Here is a 26,458-nt window from a genome sequence, read left to right as displayed (position 1 = left end):
AGTGTCTGGGGGATGGTGTGAGTGATTGCAGGCATCCAGGAAAGACTGGACAAGGGAAGAAACCCTGGTCTCTGGAGCAGCCACACCTGAGGTCCTGACAGGCACCCCCATCTTCTGTCCAGATGATGGCATCACCACCCCTCTTCTGAGGCAGAGGGAGCACCGCTGCCCGGGGCTCCGCTGCAGCCTCTCCACAGCAGAGCTACTTTGCTGTGGATAGAGCGGTTTTGTGGAGACTTGGCTGACTAAGTGTATATACCTGTTATATACCTATTATAAGTTGCCTGAGTGTTAAAGCTGATAACATAATTGCTTTTGTTATAGCTATAAATATTTGTTATAGGTAAATATTTGCTTTATCTGCTGGTATAGATTATTATTTAATTCATTGAAAATATTTTGTTTGTTATTTGAAATTGTTAATCTCTCAGTTATTATTGTAAATAATAAATTATTGTAAATAGTTATTTAGTGTGTGGTCTGGTGCAGGGAGGACCACAGGAGAGCACTCCAGTGAGTAGTGCTCCCAGCCCATAGACAGAGTAGGAGTAGACCAGACCTACTGGCACCCAAGGATCCCAAAAATTTGGACCTGGCTGCAGGTAGCGCCGCCGCCAGGGTTACATAGGTAATCAGGAGGGAGATCTACTTAAACTGACTTGGAGAGGAAAAAAATCCACTGGTTCTAAAATGGATTCGTATGCATTTTCTTCTGCAAACATCATGAGGACATTTTAACCTGCAAAAAGTTTTGCTTTCTTACCTTTGTCCTCTGAGATGACCTGAACAAGTTCATAATCCTCAAAATCATCAGGGTCTAAGTTGTGCTTTGACATAACTCTCTGAATGACAGCTGGAGTCTTGTCTTGGCAAGTTAACTGGAAAAGGAATTTTGCAATGAATGATTTTGCTGCTTTGTTTATCGAGACACCATTATTAAAGTCTGTTTTCAGTTTACCTTTGGATCTGGGTGTAAGTTTCAGAGTACTGAGAAAATGTTGTGTTTTTGTAATTACATTGTAGCTACTGCTGAGCAGAAAAATGTGGTACATCTGACATTCTATTATTTTTTGTATTAGAAAAGATAATACACTAGCTGAGGCAATAGTAAATCATAGTGATTCCCTCAAGCACTCATTTTGAGAGATGAAATGTCATTCTTCCTGGCCATACCCTTCCACATGAATAGTTGTCTTACAGGTTGCTCACAGGCATCAACTGATTTACAGTCTAAGGCGACTTTCTTTGACACCTATGAAATTTTTTGGCCTTGTTTCTCATTTCCAGTCTGCTGTGGAAGCATAATGTGTTCTGAACAAGCACAGGACTTGATGCAAATTCTTTTGAAATCATCAGAAAGATTCTTGCTACCTTCAACAGGATTTGGGTCAGACCCATAGTTCATTTGCAGTTTTTGAGGGATTGATTTCTTTTAACTTGCAAAAAAAATACAGAAAGCTACAAATGTTCATTTATGTGTTTCATTCAAAACTCTATCTGGAATGTTTGTTTGGTGTCTCGTATGTGCGGTACAGACAGTGTATGAACAGAAATTACAGAGAAGTGGAAAATAGCCTAGTGCATAGAACATCATAGCAAAGGCTTATTGTTCCTGAGTGTATTTTACTCTACCAAGCTGAGTCCCTGCTGTGAAAAAGACCACTATGAATGTTATTTTATTTTCTCTCCGTCTCTGAAATCTTTCATTCAAGTGTGATGATCACCCATACACAGCAGAGTCCCAGAAGTTACTAGGATGGTCCTATGCCATCAAGGCCTTTCTTGCCTAAATCTACCTTGTGCCATTGGGTTGGCACAAGCAGCAGCTGCATCACCATGCATTTGGCCCAGGGTTTACATCTTAACAGTTTCCCTTTCCCTGGAAAGGTTCAGCATAGGACATCTACATCTGGGTAGTATAAGCAAAATAAGAGGTATTCCATAGAGAGGTGGAGGATGTCAGCTTTCATGTTCACTTAAAATGTTTGTTAGACTTCTCTGTGATGGATTGTGACTGGTTTTTATCAGGCTTTCCATGTGATGAGATTTTTCAGAAGAAGACGTTTGTTTTTGAAGAGTTCAGCCTTTGAAATCTATTTTGATTTTGATTTTTTAATTCTATGGAAATATTTGAAGCATTAAAAGCATCAAGCTCTGAAACCCATAACACAAGATTTTTTTTGTTATTTTTCAAATGGCTCCAACAGCCATAAATAAAGCCTTGGATTTAGGACAAAGATTATAATCATATCCAGATAGCATAATGATGGATGGTAGTAGAGAACTTAGAAAGAGAGATCAGATGAAACAGAAGAGAGCAAGTGATCATGATATGATAGACTTCATTATTCTGAGACAGGGAAAGCATGAGACGATCAGTATTAGGACATTGAGTTTCAAAGCGGGGAATTTAAATTGACTCAAGGACATAGTAGGCATGGTGCTATGGAAGGACAGTTAAAGGATGAAGTGGCTCAGGAGCACTGGCAACTTCTAAAGGGCACAGTATTGAAAACTCAACAGAAGCTATTCCAAGATAAAGGAAGCACAGGAAGAATGGCAAGAGACCAATATAACTGCATAAAGAGCTTCAATGTGCTTCAAAATAAAAAAATATATATATACATGCAATGGAAGGACAGGCAGGCCACCACAGAAGCATACCAAGAAACTTCAAGAATTTACAGGGACAGAATCAGGGAGGCAAAGGGAATAAATGAGCTACGCCTGGCAAAGGACAAGAAGAGTTTCCATTAATGTTGGGCAGAAAATTAAAACAAAGGCAGCTAAGGGTTCACTGCCAAATAGGCAGGGTGAGCTGTTAATAGAAGATGCTAAAAGGCAGAGCTACTAAACAACTGCTTTGTCTCAATCTTCACAAAAACAAAATAAGCTGCAAGCAGACAGCTATTAAGAATTATTCAGAAAAGGAAGGGGACAATCTGAGGGTTAAGATAACAAAATGACTGTCAGAGAGCTTTTGTTCATCTTGAATGAATTCAGCTCAGTAGAGGATGAAATTCATCCCAGAATAATGAAGGAACTGGCTGCGGGATCTTGGAGATCTTGGGCAATAATATCTACTAAGTCATGGGAGACAGGCAAAGTACTAGATGACTGGAAAAGGGCCAACATAGCGCCCTTTAAAAAAGGAAAGAAAGGAGAATCCAGGAAATTATAGACCAATTAGCCTAATTTCAATACCTGGGAAGTTGCTGGAGCATCTTATACAGAAATCCATTTGCAAGCATCTGGAAGAGGAAAAGCTGATCACAAGCAGCCAGCATGCATTTGCTAAGAACAAACTCTGCCAAATTTAATCTCCTTTGAAAAAGTAGGTGTGTCAACATGAGAAGTTTACTGCGGAGCTGCCTAATTAGCTCCACAGCAAAGTCTCCAAGTTTATACGTGTGGCCCTATTAGATTGCAATAAACTAATTAACTCTGCTGTAGATTAGTACTTGTAAGTACAAGTACTATCCTATGGCAGAGTTATTTACTGTGCAGCAATATATGTGTAGACGCTGATAGGCCTGGCTGCAGCACAAAGTTACTTCAGTAAGGGGGCTGCGTGCTGACTAACCCAGCGCTGGAGCACTGTCGTGCCTCAGCCAGTCCCTCTGCAGCATGTTGAGCTGGGTTGAAGTAGTCTCAGGGTGGCAGGCTGACCCCCCAGGTCCCGTGCCAGTCCAGGGTTGCTCCAACCTGGCTCAATGTGTTGTCGTCCCAGGGGTACATTTAAGTGTAGCACCCAGAAGCAATAAACTCCAGCACAATATGTGCCATTGTTTATTGCTTTGCATTAATTGTACATGTAGATACACCCAGTAACTAGCTTTGGAGATGGAAGGGAATACAATTGATACTGTGTACTTGGACTCCAATAAGGCTTTTGACAAAGTCCCACACAACCTTCTCATAAACAAATTGGAGAAACATGGGCAAAACAAAACTACTACAAAGCAGAGACACCACTTGCTCAACAGCCAAAAGCAAAGGTAATTATATATGGATCCATGTTGGAATGGCAGGAGATTTTGAGTGGAATACCACAGGTGTCTCTGCTGTTCAGATGATTTGGATGCTGGAATAAAGAGCTTCCTAAGCAAATCTGCAGCTACCACAACATTGGGAAGGACAGCAAATATACTGGGAACACTGTATACTGGCTGTAGTTAGGGCTGAGGATTTTGCTTAGGATGTGCTGATGCTCCTGCTAGAACTAAAAAACCTAGAAGTTCCTGGTTAGGGGGGCTTGCTCCTCTGCTCAGGGTCATACCAAGCACTACATCTGGGATCGGGCCTTCATCTCCTTGCTTTACCTTTAGCAGGTTATGGTTATTTTTGGTGTTTGGGGGCATTGTGAATGGTAGTTGTGTGGGAGGTTCGTTTGTGCAGTATTAAGAATAGATTAGACATAACTTGATTGGGAAGGTTTAGTCAGGAGTGATCCTGCCTTCAACAGGGGGTTAGACTAGATGACCTCCTGAGGTCCCTTCCAGCTTTACTTTTCTATAAGCGAAAATGAAGGATAATACATTATGATATCTATAATTTTATGCCCTTTGGAATTCTTGTATAACTACGTACTATCTATTGCTATCCAGCATCTTTCAGGACTTGCCTTCAAGCTGTTCTTCAGTGTATCTGTCTGCTTACCTGTGCACACATGTCCATTCATACAAGTGGAATGCATATTTTCTTGTTACATGTTTTCTTGTGAAACATTATTCAATGGTTGAAGACAAGTGATGGATATTATCCAACTGAAACCCCAGGAAAGAGTTTGGAAGATGGAATGTACTTTGACTACTAAAATGTAAATGTCAATTCACCCAAGAATCAACGGCATGATGTGGCCCCTGATATTTAAAATCTTTATCTTGGTGTGAATCAGAGCAGCAGAGAATCTACATATAAACTGTCATTCAAAGTGAAAACACATCCAGTAATAAATATACACAATTCTTCCACATCACTTACCAGGATACTTTTGTATACATTGCCATTGTTGTTTTCTACTCTGGTCCGGATTATGCATGCATCTCCATTCTGCTGGCTGTAAAGAGGAGATGATACTGTGGAGGTAATGCACGTCACAGGCATGGGGCACTTATGAATCTTCAGATTGGAGGTTGAGGAAATAAGAGGTGAGTTTATGTTGTTTAAAGATGATACTCCTGAGGAAGGTGTGTCCATGGAATGTACAGAGGAACAAGACGACGAGGATTCAGAGAGCTAAATAATGAAAAATAAATTAAAGGCAAAAGTCAGAAACATGATGCAAGCAGTAGGGAGGAAAGAGCACAAACAAAAACTTATTCTGGGGTCTATGCCACATTCTTCCATGTTGTTAGTGGTGGTGTCCTACCTACATGAGTAACTTGGTTTTCTTTTTGCAATGCAGTATTAATATTTAGTATTCTATCTGCCAGTCTTGCCTGTTTCTGCTGCTCTGAAGCAGAACAGACCAGCAGGTGGCAGCAGACACAAAGACCTGAATGAAATTATGATTTATTTTATTTTTTAAAATTGGGGGAGGAGGGGGGTATTGGTTGTAGCCCTGTTGGTCTAAGGCCATAAGCAGACAAGGTTCTTCAGGTAAATATGATATCTTTTATTAGATATTTAGTTGATCTAATAAAAGATATCACATTTACCCAAAGAACCTTGTCTGCCTATGTCCTTAGATCAACACGGCTACAACCAACACCCTTGAAACACGGAAGATATCAAATTGCCATTTTGAAATAGATATTTAGTTGGTTTAATAAAAGATATCATATTTACCCAAAGAGCCTTGTCTGTTAAAAAAAACTGTGGCACTCCAGACTACCGAACGCACTTTGTTTAGGAAGGAGCTCCTGAACAGCAGATGTGCCTACTAATCTTTCTCTGTTATTACATATTGGGCAAGGTTCTTCACCCAAGGAAATGTGCTCTCTTGCAATATGAAAAGTGAAACTAATATTCAGAAACACTAGAAACTCTGCTTCCATCTCCTCCATTCCTTTATGTATGCAGAATTATCTGACTTTTGCTTTTTTTCCTTTTAGTTGCCCTTTACATTTCCTCTTGTTCCACTCAGTGCCTCACTCCTAAGCCTTGTCCATACACAGCAATGCTCAGTTTATCAGAAGGTGTCAATTGATACCACAAAGTCATAGACATAGAGCAGGGGTGGGCAAAATGTGGCCTGCAGGCCGGATGCAGCCCGCCAGGCCATTCTATCTGGTCCACGGGGCCCCTAAAAATTTAGAAAATTAATATTTATCTGCCCCAACTGCTTGTCATGCGGCCATTGATGGCTTGCCAAAACTCAGTAAGCAGCCCTCCGCCCAAAATAATTGTCTGCTCCTGACAGAGTCACAGAGAAGTAGGACTGGAAGGGACCTCCAGAGGCCATTTAATCCAACCCTGGTCCTGAGGCAAGATCATCCATATCCAAACTATCCCATGCAACTATAATCTAAACTCTACATAAGAATACCCTCAACCCTGACACAACATAGACCTAACACCCTAACCTGCCACAGGTAAAGCAGGGGAACGACAGCAGCCAAGCTCCTGCTTCTATAAAATGTTGTCAGTATATGTTCAAGAGGTCCTGGGTAGAGGGCCACGGTCTCCGCTACAGAGGAAGGCAAAAACCCCCACAGTCCATACCAATCTGATCATAGGGTAAAACTCCTTCCTGACCCCAAATATGGTGATCAGTCTGACTCTGAGGAGGGGCAAGATCTCCTAGTCAGGAAGCTCCAGCTTTGCTACCAGCAGAAATATTGGCACACCCGTGTAGAAGAAGCCCCAACCTTGGCTGTAACCAGCACCCAATGCCTTGGGGAAGGCTTAAAAACACCCTGACACATACCAGAAAAAAGGAGGAGGGATGGGGGCAACAAACACTTACTTTCACTTAAACAGGTGAACACTCTTATTTTGGTTCAAGAGTGCTTATTTCAGTTTAGTTTTAGTTATTTGTAAACAGATTTAAGCTGAATGCAACAGGCCACTCCTAAGCTCAACTAAGTGTCCACAAAGGGCTCTGCAGCTGTTTAACTTAAGTGGGTCAATTAAACTGGGATAGGTTTATAATATGTTGACAAAGCCTCTGATATTTTTTTTTTCTCTTCTCTGATCCTCCTTTGCTTGGCTTCTTGTTTACATGCTTTCTTTTCTTTCTTTCTGTATTAACTGATGCCCCCTGGAGCACGCTCTGTGGGCAGTAGCTACACACTGATGAAACAGATGTTGTCTGGCATTTGCCTGTGGTGTTGTGGCACTGTGATGGACTATGGTTTTTATTGCAATATTTCTGTTCTAAATGTGTTCATGTTGTTATAGGTTGTATCAACACGTGCCCATTTACTGTGCAGTAACCTATATTACTGAACAGTATTGGTACACGTCTATATGTGCACGCCCATACTGTACAGTAAAAATGGTGCATTGCAGCAACATGGGCATAAATTTGATACCTGCATAAGCGTAGGAGGAGGAGGTCGGCCAGAGCCACCCGCAGCCAGTGCCCTGGGCCCAGCTGGTGGGTTCACAGCTGCCCTGAGGCCTGGGTGTGGGAGGGGAGGAAGTTGGGGCCAGCTGGGCTGGCACCATGCCCAGCACCAGCACAGGCCACTGGTCACCAGGGGCTGGCGCAGGGGTGGTGCGGGGAGGAAGGGTGGGCAAGGAGGGAGCTGCTGTGTGTTGGCCCTGTGCTGGGCATGTGTCTCCCAGAAAAGGGAGGTACTGGGCAGGGCTGTGTGGGTGGGGATGAGACCTTTGGATGGCCACCACATGCTGGAAGTTGCCTCTGGCCTCAGAATGGCTGTCTAGTGCTGGCAGCCATGTGGCTGGACTTATTGTGAAGTAAATTTAAGCTGATGTAAATGCACGTGTAGACGCACCCATAATGTTATACGTAAAGCTAGTATAAGGGGAAAGAATGGGTTAAAGAGACAGTGAAGCCAGGCCTATAAATCAAATAAATAGTATAAGCAGAGAAAGGCCAAACAGCTACAACCAACAACTCTGCAAATAAATACCATGGATTTCTAGCATCAACAGAGACTTGAATAGCTTTGTTGACATATCAACACAGGATGGGATTGCCAAAGACACCCTGGAGACTTCGGGCAAGTTGAGTGAGATAAGCATGACAATGGACAGGGTCAGGTGAACAAGTGAGTGTCTGCTTGTGTACGGGTGGGGCAGACCTAAAGGCAGACACTGGCCAGGCAGCTGTGGAGCTCAGGAAGTGGGCAGACTGGAAAGGGAATGGCTGAGTACCATTGGAGTACTTAGGACTGTGCAGATTGGATCGGGGATAGGAGGACTGTTTTATATTTTGGACATATAGCCCTATGCCAGCAACATTGATTAGTAGAGTTATCCAGGGAAAAATCAGAGGTAAAAGACTGTTTAAGTTACACTGATGTAGGTGTTGTGTATTCGCTTCTAAGCCAGGGTGGCTGTTTTCTCAATGAAACAGGCTATTACCAACTTCCCCACCTGTGATGAAGTAGTGTAACAGTGCCTCCTGCAGCAGGTATCCTGGGAGAGTGGGCCATCTGTTTGCTCTGAATATTAGTGAAACTTAGACCAGTGTAAAAGACAGTTGTAAATTAAATCAGTATTAATCTGCTGTGGGCTCAGCCTCTAAGGGTACATCCAGATGAACCCTCACATGCCTCTTGCCATGTCTCAAAGCAGTTTGAGATGCAGGAAGAGGCATGCTGGGAACAAAAAAATGTTCCCCATGCTGCATATTTGCAGCACAAGCTCAAAATGTGATACCTGGGTATCCAGGTATCAAAACACAACATGGGGGGAGGGGGAAGGGAAGTGGGGCAGGGCATGGTGCAGGACCATTCTTGGAGGCAACTGGCATCCTGCCTGCAACCAGGTTCCCACAGGAAGGGCCAGGCTCTCTGCCAGTGCTCGCTGTTTTCAGAATGGGAGGGGGGAAAAGGCAGTGGAGAGAGCTCATTCTTGGGGCTCCCCAGTTGATGCTGAAGGGTGGGGTGCATGAATTGGAGCCCCCCCCCCACCTTGGGGGGCCTGCAATACACCTGCTCCACCCTCTAGAGGGGGCCTAAAAAACCCCTAGGCTGAACTCCTGCTCCCTTCCCCCCTCCTGTTCTGAAGACACTGACAGGCTGGGAGCCCCAGCAGACACAAGTTACAAAAGACACTACATTTTGAAACATCTTTATTTGATACCTCATGCAATCAGTCGTCAGATTTTCACCCAATGGGCCATTTTTTAAGCTGTGCACTTATGTTTGGTCACAGCTAGAAACTGCTTCCTGTGGCCAGATCAGGCAAAAATTGCCACTTCTGTCTGCACCCTAAAAGAATCTTTGTGAATGATATCTTACAGCACTTCCCACTAGTAATGTAACAATGCTGGGAGGCTGAAGTGTTTATACAGGGCTAAGTAGCCTGTGCCTTCTACAGGTACTGTGCCTTCATCAGGATTTTATAGTGGTATAGCTAATGGATGGTAGTTATCCCATTGTAAAAAAAACACCTTTTGTAGTAAAAACACATCCTTAGAGTAGCTGGGCTTCCTTCCTGGAACTGAGAACTTTTTCCTGGTGCAGAGTTCCCTTTTCTGAAAGTAGTTGCCTCCAGTGATTCAGCATGAGGAATAGCAACAAGATGCTAACAGCAAGTGAGTTCATTAAACCTGAGTTGTCCTAGGAGGAAATGACCAATTACTGCTACAATTTATCTTCAAAGGCTCTGCCTGGCTGGGTTGCTTGTTCTGAGGGAGAAAAGAAGTTCTGTAGTCCTTTCTTTTCATTGCAAACATCACTTTCGCCGTACTCCAGGAATGCAGCAAGCAATTTAATGTTGTTTACACATACTATTTGACCTGTTAGTTCTGCTTCCACAATGCCAATGCTGTCTTGGCACCATTGCAAACAATTCCATCACTCACATGAGTTGTCTCTTGTCAGGGGGGAAGGGCAGGGGAAGAGCTCCATCCCTTATACCTTTGCTACATTTATTTTTAAGGATATTCCCATACTATTGAAAGAAACACCTTTGTCAACTGTAATGGTGGACAGGGGTAAACAATGGATCTGTAAATTCAATTGTTGCTTACAATACAAATATCAGCAATTCCTTATACCCTTTTCATATTGAATACTTTGAACAAAGGGTTTTATACCATACCTTTTTCTGAGGCTCATCCATAGCTGTGTCCACAGGTGTGTCTACAGGCGTGTCCACAGGTGTATCTACAGACGTGTCTATGGGCGTGATGCAGACTTCTTCAGATTCAGAATGATTCGACTCACATGATGATACACTGACAGAATCTGTGCTTTCACCAGAGCTCCCACTTGGAGTAGATTTTGGCTGCTCTTTGGTGGGTGTACTATTGGTGATCACATCTGATCCCAAAAACAGTCTGAAAACAAAACAAAAAAAATAGATCAGTCAAATAATGAATGAAAAAAATGTTGCTGGACTGAACAGATGCAACACTTGCTTTGTAAGTCCATGTTTTATTCTGCTAAATCTCTTTTTATTGTTCATTGTCTTTACTCATCCTCTATGTAAGATTAAAAAATGTTTTGCACACCAACATTAATATTTGTTATTCCCTGATACAGTCTAAGCTCAGAGCCAAATGTAGAGGTAATAAGTAAGAAACAATATGATGGACTCCCGAATCCTCCCCGACTCTCTGATAGGTGATTAAATTGGTATGAGTTACATTAAAGGAGCCAAAAGGTATAATGGTTAAAAGCAAAGGGTGGCCTGCTTCAGCTTATACATTTTTGCCCTCTCCTGTTATGGTTTCTTTCTTGCTTTACTTTTGGCCCTTTGTTATATAAATTTCATCATTCTGGGATCACTTGCATTCAGATTTAGGAGGCAAAATTCAGAAGTGATCCAGTCTCCAGCTTAAAGTCTCTGGGTTGCTCCAGTGCTTGCATTAAAATAATGTTTGTCCCTTGATCTTTCGCCTGGGCTCCACAGTGCAGGAAACAAGGAGTTAATAGCTAAATGTCAGCCATAACATTAAACATTCTGTTTGCTCAACATACCACATGCTGTTAAATTCATCACATCTTCTCTTGTCCAGCCTATGTCATCCTTTTCATGTGCGCTCTCACATCAGGTTTAAATTCCTCACCCTCACCTTTAAGGCCTTCCACATTTTTTCCATCCTCCCTGATTTCTGCTCTTATTACATGCTGCTTTCCCTGCATTTCTCCTCCTCCTCCTTCAGTGTTTGGCTCCATGCTGTTGGTCCCCGCTCACATTGTGCTTGAATTTCTATGCAGTGTTTCATATTCTATTTTATACTGAATTAGACTGAAAGTTTCTCTGAGCTGATGATACTTACTTATCCTGGAAGTTGCTACACAGAGTATTCAGAAGCATACTAGCAATATCTGCCTCTTATGTTGCATGTTAAAATTCTACAGGGAATTTTTACACGTGTCCTAAAATAAATTAACCATGGACCTAGCTCTGCTCTCATTTTCTCTGCTTTTCCACAGTAGTCCATTAAGTTGTTATTATTATACATCAATTTAACTGTGTTTAGAATTGGGCCCTAAAACTGTTCCTTTCACTGCACCTCAAAAAAGTCTTGTAGAACTGAACTATCTGCTTCTAATCTCTTTCATCTGTAATTATTTTTACTAGTATTTGAAACAATAGTTAGAGATACTTTTTTCTGAAATGGTTATGATTTTTTAGCTGACAGAATCCCTTGAAGTGATGCAGCATATTGTACTCCCTGCCAAGTTCCTTGTCTGGCAGAATATGTATTTCTCATTTGATTTATTCCGGTTATTTCTCATAATAAATCATAAAATACCACTAGTCATTCTGTCATACTCACAGGCTGAGTCTCTTCACCATACTTTTTCGAGGCTTCGGTGATGTGGTGCTAGTGTCTGCAGCTGCTTCAATCTCACGTGAGAGGTTATAACTAGAACAGAGAAAAATTTCTTATTGAAAGTTTCTAAATGCAATTTCATTATCATTTCTTTGGATATCCGAAGTTCTCCTGCACAGATTTCATAATCATGTAATCTGATCTCAAATTGGGGATATTTGAAATGAAGAGATTTTTCAGTCTTTCCAAGTGTAAGGACAGAGAGCAGCAGCACAGGAAAAAAGAAACAGCCATCTGCCTATGTTTTATTTTGAGGAAGGGAAATCTGGTTTCTTTGAAACAGTATAAAGAGCTGACATGGTTCTTCACATCAACCAGCTAGTTTAGAGCTGGCTCAGGTATGTCTCTACAAATTGCAGTCACAGTGACTCAATATAGTATACATCTGAACTTGAACATCTGAACCCTTTGATTTACATCTGCATATGTCTGACCATCATGGGTGACTGGTGCCTTCTAATACTGGGGGGGGCTAGTCCAGCTAGTCCGGTGGCACCAGTGGCCAATCGCCGACCGGGGGGCAGGAGGGTCCCCCAGTGGCTGATCACCAACTGTGGGGAGGGGGCAGTGGTTGATTGCTGCCGCCAGCGGAAATGCCAGCAGCAAAACCGGAAGTGCCGGCAGCAACTTGGAACTGCTGCCGGTGCTTCTCTCAGGGGGTACACGGTCAATCTCAGGGGGTGCACATGCACCCCCTATGTGTCGCCAATGCTGACCATATATGTCTGTCTGCATCACATACTCAAAGTCACAAGCACAGACAATCTGCTAAAATATAAAATCCCATTAAGTGTCAAGTTCTCACCAGTTGCTTGACAGAAGCACACTATTTTTATCCCTGATTGGTGGTATAATTAAGATACTTTGGAGAGAATATCTAGAGCAGATATAACTTGCTTAGCTAGATGGGAGGTTGGATATGCAAAGCATACTTCCTCTACTGCGCTGATAACCTTACCTCTCCTCCTCTGTTAAGGGCTGCTGTCTCTCAAACCATCGGATGAATTTTTGCTCTGGTGTAAGGCAGTAGCTGTTACAGGCAGATTGCAAAAGCTTAATTTGGGCAATTACTTCAAACTCCTAAGGAGAAGCAGCAAAGAAGAATTTTAATTAGAAAATAAAACAATGCCAAATACAGACTCATTCATATTCAAAGCAAGGATAAATGGACAAAACACATGCAAGAATAACTATAGGGCAAGGTAAAGACTGGGCTTTGGTCTCAAGTGACTATAACTGTAATTTTAGGTGCCACAAAATTTGCCCTTTGTTTTCATGGAACAACTGACATTCCTTGCTCCTTGTAAATTTTATCAAAGATCCCCAGATTATTAGGGGAAAATATGACAAGTGTCCAGTGCCACCACGCCTCTTAACAAGATTGCTTTTGGGAGCCATAATATCTAATATGAATGTACGATTGTTGCAAGATGCCAGAATGACACCATTACAAATTGAAATGTTCTCTTTATTCACAGACTAGGAACACCAGGAACAGTAGTGAAACCTTCCCTATGCTGTCTCACCTGCATACCTCCTCCCATAATAGAGAAAATTATCTCTAATGGGGTGTGCTTACTGGGTCCTTAGACTTTTGGGACCACCAAGGTTGTCCATTAGATCACCTAGGGTGTCCCTCTGAGGAGGGGGGAGGTTCTGATTTCTCCACTCCCTTGTATTCTTTATAATCACTTCTACTTGAGCAACATGAATGTAAAAGGCTACCCCTGGTGTGATCCAATGGGAAATTTAATGTGGTATCATTCTGAAAACATTTTGCTGAGGTATAAATACAACAGAAGGGAAGGTAGGTGAGAGTCACGGCCTAGAATCGAGCCACACAGAGGAACAGTGGAGTGAAAAGCTAGTCCAGGTAATGGGGTAAGAATCCATAGCCCCCGCTGAGACCGCAGCTAACAGCATGCAGCCTATGAACAATTGCTTGTTCTGCAATTACAATCATCAACAACCAGCAGGTGGCTACAGCTTTGCTTTTCTACTGATTTAGGCTTGGTGACCTAAGAGATTTGTATCCTTTATAAATGCTACAAGCCATTGACAAAAAAAAAAAAGGTAAGTCTAAAATGTGGTTTGGGGTGCTGAGAATTAACTGAGCCAATGGGCTCTCTCTGGGCAAAATCAAAGTGCTCACTGAATCTCAGAAGGAGAAAATCTGTATTTGGTTTGACTTTGTCTGGAACAAAGTATGCCAAACACATTGGTTTGACTTTGCTCATCTGTTTAATGAAGAGCAGACTGCGGGAGAAATGGTAGCGTTTTTGTTTTCAGCCCCGTCTACCCTGTTCATTCTTTTATTTGGATTATTTATTTGGATTCAGTGAAACAGATCAATGCAGCAATAGAAGGCAATTTATAAGACTTAAGATATGTTTTCTAAAAACAAAAATCACATTGTGTTAGGGATGTCTGTGGCTGGATAACAGACTTCCTCCATTAATCCCCATGGGGAATGCATGGCCAGTCCCCATGCACATATGTCCTATATATGTACTGTGCAATCCTAAGGAATGGTTTTGATTCTGTAGTATCCATCTAAATAATTACAGATTTTCCTTTCTTCACTTCCCACCTCAGGCTTATTCAGATTCATGGTCATCCAGAAGTCTATTCTTCTTTCCTCATTTCCAAGAAAAATCTCATCAATAACATGCATAAGGGGGAGAAAATAATTCCTAAAGTATAAACTGGATTCCCCTGAACAAGCTGGCAGCTAAATGCAAGTCAAGGAAGAAGTTCAGACTTACTCGTCTTCTCTTTTCAAAATTTATCAACCCACCCTACAAGAGAGAAAGAAAAGAGAGACCAGTGAAGAAGCCAAACTGCACAAATTAAATTGCCATTCTATAAAAAGAAGTGTGGATAAAGCAATATTGATAAATTACAACATTTATTCTCTTTCAGCAAGGGCATTCTCTTTCAGCAAGCCTGAGTTCTCAGAGTTGGTAAAAAAAATATTAAACCTACACGCTAGTTCAAAATGGATACCAGCCTCCTGGACTGACTGTCAGACTCACCAAAAGGAAAATTTCCGACACTTTAACAGGGGTAGCAGGCGTGTTTCAGGTCTCAGTTGAAAGGCACAGGTGTAGCTTTGTGTGTGAGAAGTGTGCCCGTCTCCTGCCTGCAATGCACATGGCTCTAACCAGTGTTCTCAAGTGTTCATGAACACCGGGTAAACATACAGATACACCTACACACAACTGGGAAACCATCCAATACAAAATTACATTTTGTGTCAATTCCAAATCATATCTCTTGAGTTCAGTTTTCAAAAATGTCAAAGAAATTTACCAAGTCCAGACAAAATTGCACTGGCCCATCCATTTCAGGAAGACCAACACAAGCACCCTACATACCTGAGGTGTGGGCTTTAGTGATTACAAAGGAAAAGAAAGACTGAAACGGTGGGTTTATTTTCAAAGGCACTGAGTACCTTGAGTTCCCATTAACTTCAGTGGAATATACGAATGTTTAAGACTTGCAAAAAGCCAGCCTTTTCTTCTTTAAATGCTTGCACATGAATTTAGAAGCCTAACTATAAGGATCCAGATTTGAAACAATAATGCAACTCATTTTCACCCAAACTACATATTCCCTCTCCTCTTTGGTAACATGCACACTTCCTCAGGTACACACAGCCTGTTCTTTTATCTAGTTCCCTCCCTCACCCTTAAGTCCATTAATTTTCTAAACCCTTTGAAATGCTGTGATTCCAACTGCAGTCTCTGCCCATTGGCATAGGTGGATTAATGAACGGGCAAGCTGGGCACAAGACTAGAGGCCCCTTCCAATTCGGGGTCCCAGGATCTTCATCAGCAGAGAAGCGAAAGGCGCAGTTTTAAACTCGGTGTCCATTTTTGGCACCAAGTTTAAAACTGTGGCTTTCACATTTGCTTCCCTGGGAGCTGGAAGCAGGACCCCTCCACCAATGGGGCTGGGGGGAGGAAGGCAGGGCTGGGGTCAGGCTGAGAGAGCCGTGCCGTGCCTGGGGGAGGGGGGCAGGCCAAGTGGCACCATTACTTGGTGGGGGGAGGGCGGTGAGCTGGGCTGAAAGAGCCATGCCCTACCTGCCATAGAGGGCAGGGGGTGGTTGGGGCTGGGCTAGCTAGGCCAGGAGCATCACACTGCACTGCGCCTTTACAGGTGGTGCTACTGAGAGGGCCTTGGGGGCTAGAGCCCCCCAAAATTCATCTGAGCCCAAGCCCACCCACAGCTGAGCTACCCCTCCCAGTGCCACCACCACCTGCCCACGGCACTCCTGGCCAAGTCCAGCTCAGCCCGGCCCTCTGTACCTGCGGGTCTGCATGGGACAGCCAGGCAGCACCTTCCTGCACATACATGTGACAGGGGCCGGACGGGGAGTGAGACTTGACTGCAGGCAGCTGTAGGGGGAGGAGAAGGCGGAGTGCTGTGTGTGTATGTGTGTGTGTGTGTGTAGGTGTGGGTGTATGTGTGTGTGTGTGTGTAGGTGTGGGTGTATGTGTGTATAGGTGTGGGTGTCGAGGTGTGGGTGTCTGTGTGTGTGTAGGTGTGGGTGTCGAGGTGTGTGTGTGTGTGTAGGTGTGGGTGTCGAGGTCTGTGTGTGTGTGGGTGGGGCTGTGTCCATGCGCAGAGAGTGAAAGTAGTGTATGTGCCTGTGTCTGCATACCTGTGTGTGTGCATGTGTGTGTGGGGGTGTAGGTTGTAGCCATGTTGGTCTAAGGACATGGACAGACAAGGTTCTTTGGGAAAATCTGATATCTTTTATTAGACCATCTAAATAGTTGGAAAAAAATTTCTTAGCAAGCTTTTGGGTTTAAAAACCCTTCACGAGGCTGAGGAAGCATCTGCAGTTGGTGTGTGCTCTTCCTGGATGGAATGAATAGTAAAGAGGCCAGAGGCTGGTCTGCATGCAAGAAAGGCGGGCAGTGAAAATGTAAACTGAGGAGTCAATAGGTGAGAGACAGGCTGGGAGGGGGTGGGGGGGGTGCAGGGAGGAGGAGAGGATGAATGTAGCAGGTAAATAGTGGAGAGGTACTTGGGGAGTCAGATGTCAGGCAGGTTATAAATGTGCCATAAATCAATGTCTATGTTTAGTCCATGATTTTTTATATTCAGGAGGTTGATGAAGTAAAGTTCATAGGCTGTCAAAAGTGTTTTGTGAATTCCCTTTGAGAATTAAAACTGGGAGATTGGAGAGAGAGCGGTTTTCTTGTGAGAAATGTGCCCACACAGGTAATTGGGTATTTCTGTCTTTGATAGATTTCCAGTGTGCGTTCATGCTAGTGCACAGTTGTTGTTTGGTCTCTTCTGCGTATTGTCCATCAGGGCATTTGGTGCATTGGATGAGATATATTACATTTCTGGAGGTGCAGCTGTAAGATCCAGGAATGCTGATGGCTCTGTTGTGGGGTGTAGTAATTGTGGGGGTGATGGAGATGTGTTGGCAGGTTTTGTATTTCTTGTCACGGCATGCTCTGGATCCATTTGGTGCGTTTTGGGCCGTAAGAAGTTTGCTTCTGGTAATGAGGTTAGTGAGTTTAAGTGCTTATTTGAAGGCTAGGATGGGTGCATGTGGGAAGATCTCTTTAAGAACTGGGTGTCCTTCTAGTATGGGTTGCAATTGTTTCAGGATTTTCCATATAGGTTCGAGCAAGGGGTGATATGTCAGAACCAGTGGTGTGTGATTCATGGGGGTTTTCCTTCTGTACTGCAGCAGTTCTTCACATGGTATCTGGGTGGCTCTTTCAAATATGTGATCTATCTCTCTGGAGGAGTGTCCTTGTTTAGTGAAAGCCTTTTTAAGATTTGTGAGGTGGCAATCCCAGGTCTAAATGTGGTGGTATCTGAGTTTGACTGTATATCACAGCTTTCTTGGTGTGTTTAGGGTGAGTGCTGGTTCTGTGCAGATATGTATGTTGGTCTGCGGGTTTCTTGTAATACATGGTCTGTATTTTACCATTTGGATGCTGATCATTGTGTCTAAAAAGGAGATGTTGGTGCTGGAGTACTCGAGGTAGTCAGATGGAGGGGTGATGATTGTTGAATTTCTGATGGAACTCAATCAGAGATTGCAGGTTTTCAGTCCAAATGATGAAGCTGTCATCAATGTATCTTAAGTATATTGTGCAGTCTTTGAAGAATTCTTCTTCCAGGTGGCTCATAAAAAGGTTGGCATACTGTGGGGCCATTTTGATGCCTATAGGTGTGCCCATGGTCTAGAGGAAGTGTTGGTTATTGAAAGTTAAGTTGTTGTGCATGAGGTGTATAAGGTCAGTAATATCTTTGGGTCTGTACTAGGAATTGTCATCTTGCTCTTGTAGGTATGTAAGGCTGGCTTGGATGCCGTCCTGGTGTGGTATGGTATATAAGCTGGTAACATCTTGGCTAGGAGGGTGTTGCTGGGAAGGTGGTCTATGTTTTTAAATTTTTGTAGGAAGTCTGTAGTGTCTTGGACAAAACTCACTCTTTGGGTGACAAGTGGTTTAAGGAGTGATTCGAGAAAACCCACTGACTCACTGATTCTCTCACCCACTGACTCCTCAATTTACATTTTAACTAACTGGCTTGCATGCATAACAGCCTCTGGCTTCTTTATTATTCATTCCATCCACCAAATGCAGATGCTTCCTCAGCCTGATGAAGGGTTTTTAAACCCAAAAACTTGCTAAGAAAATTTTTTTCCAACTATTTAGTTGGTCTAATAAAAGATATCAGATTTACCCAAAGAACCTTGTCTGCCATGTGTGTGTACATTTGGCCGGAGCGGAGGCGGCGAGCACAGAGACGACGCAGGAATGTGCCCCCCCCCAGCCCGGCAGGGTCCACCCAGCCTCCCCCACCAGCATTAGGAGGGGAGGGGGCCCCTCTCCCCACCCCCTGCAGCCCAGCTCCCATGGAGGGAAAGGAGCTCCAATTTTGTGCTTGCCTAGGGCTCCAGTACACCTTAATCTGCCTCTGCCCATTGGTCAAGATCTGTTATGCTTACCCTTCCCTCCTTACACTGGACAGATTTCCTTCCCAGATGAGGAAGAGAGAGGAGGAAGAGTCTTTATTTATCAAGTCCTCAGTGCTCAAATGTTTATGCTTTCAGCTGAGAAAATGCTGAAACATTGTAGGCTCAAACTGACAAATAGTGCTTAAGACAGAGCTGTAACATTTGGTTTTCCAGCATGGCATGGGGATAATTACAGATAAAAAATAACTGTCATTTAAATAAAACTAAAACAATAAAACCCCTTCTACTCTCATTGTATTTTGTTCAGAAAGTTTTTATTTTTGTAATATAAAGTGTCATACTTAGGCAGGTCCCTTCAAATAAGCTGCATTATTAAATTCAGTAGAGCTCTTTTTGCTCATGAAAGTATTGTTCATTCTCCCCATCTCCTTGACGTACACATTCTTCTATGCTTGTGATTACTCCATATGAAGATGAGGGAAGAACATAGTGAAAGATACAGGACCATGGGGATTGTACTAAGTAACGGATAGGTAGGGAAAAGGGTTAAGATTCAGGAAGCTGCTCAAACCTACCTCAACATGGTCCTGATGGGCTGTGTCAAGCATGGTCAGATCAGTAAGAAAGGTTCCAAGATAAGGTACTGTGCCCTGCATTACTCCCTGCACAGAATCCAAGCAGCGTTTGGTTAAATGTCAAAGGAAAGCTAAGAATTCCAGCCAGGAAGTGATGTTATAAAACAGCAGACAAAACTAGCCAGCTAACAATCCTAAACCAGATCTTAAGTCTGCTTCTTTTCCACTTAAGTCAATGTGAATTTTGCCATTGCCTTCTGTAGCAGTGGGACAAATGAACAACAGATATGGAAGGGTATGTATGCTGAAGTCCAACTGCTATCCTGAAGGAAGTCTTGTACGTAGTGTGAGTATCAAATCTAGAATGAGCATAAATGAATCTCACAGTTGCCTTCAGCATGACAGCTGACTATATAGATGGCTCATGATATCTTGTGTGAAGAGCATTTTTCTTTGGTTCCTCCCAGTGAGGCATTGCTTTTTTAATGATGTTAGCAAATCATAGGATTCCTTTCACAGTTTTTCCTCCAAGCTGTATACATCCTCCCTGGGATAATTACCATGTTCTAATTAAGTTAAGATTCAGGCTTTGATTTTCTTAGGCCTGCTGTCTTGTGTGTCTACATCAGGGAGGAAAAAAAGTCACACTGCTACAAAAACCAGCGAGACCTGTAATGTGCCAGTCAAACAAAAAAGCAAAATATCTGGCAGTATTCTTTCCTCTAGCTTCCAGATCTCTCCTCAGTAAGTATTTCTGAGAAAGCCACTTGTTTCTGCAAATGTTCCATTGCTCTCAATTTCATTATGGTAAAAATCAGTTTTCACTGGCAAACCAGAAACCAGACATATCTTATAAAAAACCCATTGTGCAAATTCCAAAAAAATGTATGGGATCTCTGTGTGTTTTATGACCTCACTCAGAAGTAAATGAAAATTAGGCTTTGGACAGAGTTAATTTTCCTGGAATGTTCTAAAAAGTTCAATGTTTCTATAAAGCATTTCACTCATGAAAACTGGATATTTTCAGAGTTCTGTTTGAAAGGTAATGGAGATAGTTTATTGAAAGGAGCTCCTGTACTTCCTTAGGAGAGGACAAAACAATTGGAGGCTATGGTTATCTTCCTATATTTACCTATTGTGTAACACTGTCTTATGCAGTGGCTTTATTAAGTTCCTGAAAGTTTTGATATTAAGGTCCAAACATTCAACCCAGCATCCATCATGAATAGCTGGGTAGGACACTGGGCAGATGTAGTGGGGGGAGAGGGTGGGGAAAGAATTAGCTTTGTTCACCCCAGTGCACTCTTACTATGGAGAGAGAATCAGAGCTTGGTACAAAAGGAAATGATTTAGAGCCTCATCTCTCCTCTAATTGCTGTACTCTCTCAGCGTCAGCAGTACCTCATTTCATGCACTGGATATACATTTGGAATATACATTTTTCCTGGCACTATAATACATACACAGGTGCTCCCAGAGTACAGGAGAGCTTGGTTTTTCAATAAGCATAGCTGTTACAATTTGGCAGTTCAGCACAGCCATGCATGGTGTACAATACCAGATAGTATTTTAGGCCATATGTAAAAAGGGACACAGATAAGGCTGAGTGTTCAGCCTTAACCTTTTGCATTGACTTTGTATGTTAGTTGGTCAAGCTCACTGCTGCACTTGGAACTGTTTTTGCAGAGCATGTCACAGTTTGTAATTTTTAAGGTTATCATTTTTGTTGGGGATTAATCACATGTACAAATTCAGAAAGTAGAGAGAACAAGAGACTGAACACACCATATCTTTCTGCAGCTGAAGTCGTCTCTGAGTCCTTTTTTGGTTCTCCTTCACACTACTGTCCAAATTTGCAAACTTAGATGTTCCTTCCTGTAGACCAAATAAAAAGGCAATTGATGGAAGATAACAGGTAAGATTGGAATCACTGTAAACTGACACAAGGAAGTTTGTCTGCAATGGATCTGGCCCAGCCAAAGCTGAGAAGCTTTGAAGCTTTCCTGATTTTTCTAGGTCAAAGACATCTAAATATGCTACTTACATTTGTAAGCTTTATCCAAAATCAACCTATGGGCTTCACTTCCTAACTCGAGTTTCATAACCAACACTATCACAAATAAACATGTTCTTCTGTTATGTAAAGTTCTGGTGTTTTTCTTTTCTTATACAGTAATACTGACCTATGATGACTAATTTCTGTGGTTTGCTGACTATGAAGACATTCAGTCAGACTTTCAGCAAATGCAGAAGTTTACATTTGTACAATTCAGGAATTAAGCATTTCGGTTTTCTTAACTTTGAGCTGCTCAAATGTTGATCTGTCTTGGTGCTAGCTCAAGTTTGGGGGACCTGAAGCTAGGAGGTGAGGGCTAATGGGATGGGAGTTGAGTAATGAAATAGGAGGTGGAAAGGAAATTGGTGAAATGAAGGAAGTCAACCACTGAAGGATAAAATAAAAAGAAGTGAAAAAATAATTTAAAAAGAAATAAAGAGGAAGTAAATTAAAGAAGGTCTCATAAATTGGGAGTTGGGATTTGGGGGTGTAGGAGGTGCTGGTCATGCTTCTCAGGGTAGTTGGAGGTGGGAATGGTGAGGGAAGGTGCTTTTGGGGGACCTACTGCCCCTGCCCCAGGGAGGAAGCCCCAGCTCATGGGGACCTGATCTGGCCCTCTACCCTGGTCCCCCTGCACCCCACTCCTGGATTTGTTCGTGCCCTGAAACCTAGCTAGCTGGCACATGGTCTGCAGGCAGTTTGCACAGGGTTGTACTCCTGGGGTAGGAAGGTCACAACTGGGGGCAGGAAGGGGGAGTTGGCTTTGTGCCACAACCACCCCTTGGCAGTAGCAATATTGCTAACCCCACTGTGCCAAAAATCATGAGATGAATTCTTTAAAAAAATCAAGAGACTGGCATGTAAATCATGAGATGCTATTTTTTAAGCATGTGTGTGGTGGGGAGGGTTATTTGTGAAGGTGTGGGGGCTGGGTGTGGGTAAGGGGAGGGGTTTGGAGCTTGGGGAGGGAGGGTCCCCACACACCCTGGCAGGATGTGGGGTACTATGGATCAGGAGTGAGAGGCAGCAGCAGGGCTGGAGGGCTGTGGCTAGGAAGTGAGAAGCAGACACACAGACACACAGAGACACAGACACACAGAGACAGACACATAGACAGCACCAAGCTGGTAAGTGGAGTGGAAGGCAACGGGGGGGAAAGGGAAGGGGCAAGGAGAGGGGGCAGATCAAGGCCCCCACAGTGAGGAAGGGAGGGAGTGGAGCAGGAGCAGGGGCTGGGGTGAATGGGGCCCCAGGGCTGGGGTTGGTTGTCAAGAAGCACAGGAGTGGGGAGTGCAGCTCTCCGCAGCTGCGTGCACCCCCAGGGGAGGCATGGGAGGGCGCAGAGCCCTGAGCCCACAGTGGGCAACCACCTCTGCCCCATGGGGGGCACATGCCCCCCATGCCTCTCCTGGGGGTGCCATTATGGCAGGGAGTCACAACCCCCGCCATGCTCTGGTCAAGCTACCTACGCCCCGGCCCCAGGGTTCCATTCACCCCAGCCCCTGCTCCACTCCCTCACCGTGGGGCCTCCACTGTCCCTTCCTTCCTTTTTTCCACTCAGTCCCTTCCCCTTCACAGACTTACTAGCTGGGTGCTCTCTATATGCACTGGAAGGAAAATCCTGAGATTTGAGGGTTGCATCCTGAGAACATGAGTTAGGGTTAATTTGATTTGGAAATCAGGAGTCTCACGACTGTTTTGTGAGAGTTGGCATTACTGCAGTAGAGTTCTGGGGGTGAAAAGTTTGTCCACACAGAACAGGAAGGTGCGGGAGAGGACACTGCATCCTGGGATGCTGGAGGACTGCAACTTGGGCAGCTCATCTGTGGGGAGTGACCACACATTAATGCAGGAGTTTTCAAACTTTTTAAACAAGTGTATCCCTTCTGCCTCAAACTTTCAGCTCATGTACCCCTTTATATTTTTTCTTGTTTTAAAGGGGTTGCAGATCAAGGCCCCCACAGTGAGGGAGGGAGTGGGCCTGGGGCAGGGGCAGGTGCTACACAGCCAGGGTGGAGCACAGGATGGAGCTATGAGAGCAGCTCATCCAGGAGGTGCAGGGAGGAGGGGCAGGGGCAGCTCCTGCTGCTATGCACACCCTGGTGGAGGCCCAGGGGGGGCACATGCCACCCAGATCTGTGCATAGGGTGGAGGCAGCTGCTGCTGCAGCCTGGACTCTATATCCCTGTTGCGGCTGCCACAAGAGCCACGCGATGCCACGTGCCTATTGCCGCTGGGCGCACAAGGGACACACACACTCACACACACATGCAGAAACAGACACCCCCCCAAGCAGGTAAGTATGTTGTGGGGGGGGAGGAAGAGGGAAAGGGCTGGGGGGCTGCAGATCAAGACCCCTCACAGTGCAGGAGGGAGTGGGGTAGGGGTGAATGGGGACCAGGTTGGGCAACAATGGGAGCCTGGGGGAGCATCCAGGGGCACAGGGTAGGGGACTCCCACTGCGGCATGCACCGCAAGGGAGCCAAGGGAGGGCACATACCCCACCACTCTGTGTACGAGGTGAGGGCTCTGCCTCACGCTGCTTCGAGAGTGGCACAATGCCATACGTGTCCCGCTACTGGGCAGCTCGCCACGGAGCTACTGCCCACCCAGCAACGGGATGCACATGGCTGTCGTTCTGCCCTTGAAGAAAGCAGTGGCAGTGAGGCACAGAGGGTATCACTGGGGGGGGAGGTGGGGGGAATGTGTTTCTCTGCCATGCTCCCAGGAGCAGGGCCAGGGGGTGGGCAAGAGCAGTAGCATCCCTCTGCAGGGCACACAGGCGCTGCCTGGCCAACCGGACACAGGGATGCTGGGTACTCGCATGTGGTGGCAGTGGCCGCCGTCACCTACCACCCTACATTGCTGCCACTGCACCCTGCTTTCCCACGTGCAGCTCCACAGGCTGCTGACGGGCCTTGCACCCAGCCTATCGCACATCATCTGTCGGCAGCCCACAGAGCTGCATGCGCAACCAGCCATGGAAAACGGGGCATAGAGGCAGTGAGCAGCAGAGGTGGTGGCATGGGGTTGTAGGTGGCAGCGATGCAGGGTGGTGGGTGGTGGCAGCAGAAGCCACATGTGAGGCCACCGCATGCAAGCCCCCTTTCCCCGGGCAGCACCTGTGTAGCCCACAGGGTTGCCACTGCCCTGGCCCCCTTGCCCTACACAGAAACACACTCCCCCCACCACTGAGACCTTCTACACCTTACTGCCACAGCTTGCTTTGAGAGCGGCGTGACAGCCACGTGCATCTCCCAAGGGAGAGGTGAAGTGTGGGAATGAGGAGGGGGAGATGCTGCAGCCATGCCCTGGGGCGCACTCCATCCCCACCCACCCGCACATACCCCCTCTGACCTTTCTAAGTACCCCTAGGGGTACACGTACCCCCGGTTGACACCCCCTGCGTTAGTGGAACACCAACTGGGTAGCATAGATCAGAGATAAACCTGCCCAGGAGTGGCATAACTTTAAGCTGCCTAAAAGGTGCTTAAAACTAGTTTCAGGTGTTAATGTGTGGACTATCCACAGGTTAAGAGCCCCAGGAGATGCCTGAAATTAGTACTTTAAAAGGCCCTAAGAATTCAAGACCTGAAAGAGGGAGATATGAGATGAGCTATGAGGAGCTTAAATGACATGCCCATGCTTACATTAAACAAGTAGGGGCTGAGAGGAAGGAACTAGGCATCATTCACATACCATGGGTTGTGAGAGGTGGTGTTACCAGAATTAGAAATGTCCTCATTGTCCAGACCTCATGCCACTTTTGTTTAATTCCATATCCTATACTGGTTGTGTTTTGTCTGCTGTAGCTGTAAATGTCTCAAATGATGGCTCTGCCACAACTTTTCTTGGAGGACTCTTCAAGAATGTGACAGTCCTCACACTCAGGAAAATAAAGCTACATTTGGGGTTGTCACTAATTATACCGCCAACTGGAAGGAAATCAGTAGAACAGCTCGGTGGAATCATGCTGTAGCTTTCCTTTTGGAACTTTCCTCATTTCATTGCATTCAGAATGTTTTTTAAACCTATCTATCTACAAATGGAAAAAGGAGATTTACCAGGAACCAGGACATCTGCTCAAAGGTATTACCTTTTTTAACATTAATTAACCTTAATTAAGCTGCTCTGGACTTACACTGACTTTTTTTCCTTATCTTCAAGACTGTTCACCTGCTATAAAATTATATGCTTGGTATTTTGATGAACAAATCCTAAACAACACATGAGGCTAACGGACTTGGAAAAAAAAATCAGTCACCACTGCTGTATTCTTGCCCCAAACTCGTTGTTCAGATAGCAAACTGGGGGCAAGTTATAAATTCCCAGGTTCGTTGACTAGAAATAAACTCTCATTGAACTTTCCTTAGTTTACTAAAGGTTCCTATACCATGATACTCAGGCATTCTTTTTCATTTTTACGGTGCCTAAACTTTTGGGATTCACTTAAGTCCAAGAACAAAACCGCTGAACTCTTATAATAGACTGTTTTGTGGACTGGCTGGCCACACATACACACAAGACAAAGTGTGTTCTTTCAAGATTTTCAGTCCTGTTTTGTATTTCTAAGCAAGGTAGGGATAGTTTGGATAAACATCTTGGACTCATTCCTTAGCTAGAGCAAACTGGCATTATTCCACTGAAGTCAAAAGAGCTTTGATGATATACGCCAACTGAGAATCTGGTCCCAGAATTTTTTGTGCTGATCAGTACTAAACTTTTCCAGATTTACTTATAAGTGAAAGGCTGCCTAAATTAGCTTTTCTTTTGGTAAGCCTCTATACTTTGCTGAAGTGCTATTTTGCAACTTCTCCCAGTGAAATGACAGTCCCTCCCAACCCACAGAGATTCTACAGAACTTGCTCACTAAGGCTGTGACTACATTGCAATGAGTCAAGCATGAGCAGGCATATTTAAAAGTCCTGGGCTGCTGACAGACA

The 26,458-nt window shown here is 44.2% G+C and overlaps 1 protein-coding gene across 3 annotated transcripts in view; it reads right to left on the bottom strand.

The window, feature by feature from the left end:
* Positions 1–26,458, bottom strand: part of RGL1 (ral guanine nucleotide dissociation stimulator like 1) — a 121,813-nt gene that overhangs the window by 7,013 nt on the left and 88,342 nt on the right. For 2 of the 3 annotated variants that reach the window (XM_006260627.4, XM_019500293.2), the window contains 8 exons: positions 21,245–21,334; positions 19,460–19,546; positions 14,692–14,724; positions 12,885–13,006; positions 11,870–11,959; positions 10,183–10,420; positions 4,984–5,238; positions 764–878 (listed from right to left, as the gene is read on the bottom strand). In XM_006260627.4, coding sequence (XP_006260689.2) covers positions 764–878; positions 4,984–5,238; positions 10,183–10,420; positions 11,870–11,959; positions 12,885–13,006; positions 14,692–14,724; positions 19,460–19,546; positions 21,245–21,334 — 1,030 coding nt within the window. The remainder of the gene's footprint in view (positions 1–763; positions 879–4,983; positions 5,239–10,182; positions 10,421–11,869; positions 11,960–12,884; positions 13,007–14,691; positions 14,725–19,459; positions 19,547–21,244; positions 21,335–26,458) is intronic. The other variant, XM_014596055.3, reaches the window with a different exon arrangement.

The sequence above is a fragment of the Alligator mississippiensis genome, chromosome 5 (assembly GCF_030867095.1).
Source record: "Alligator mississippiensis isolate rAllMis1 chromosome 5, rAllMis1, whole genome shotgun sequence".
Taxonomy (NCBI): domain Eukaryota; kingdom Metazoa; phylum Chordata; order Crocodylia; family Alligatoridae; genus Alligator; species Alligator mississippiensis.
Note: the sequence above shows the minus strand (reverse complement) of the source record. Positions and strands in the feature narration are given on the sequence as shown.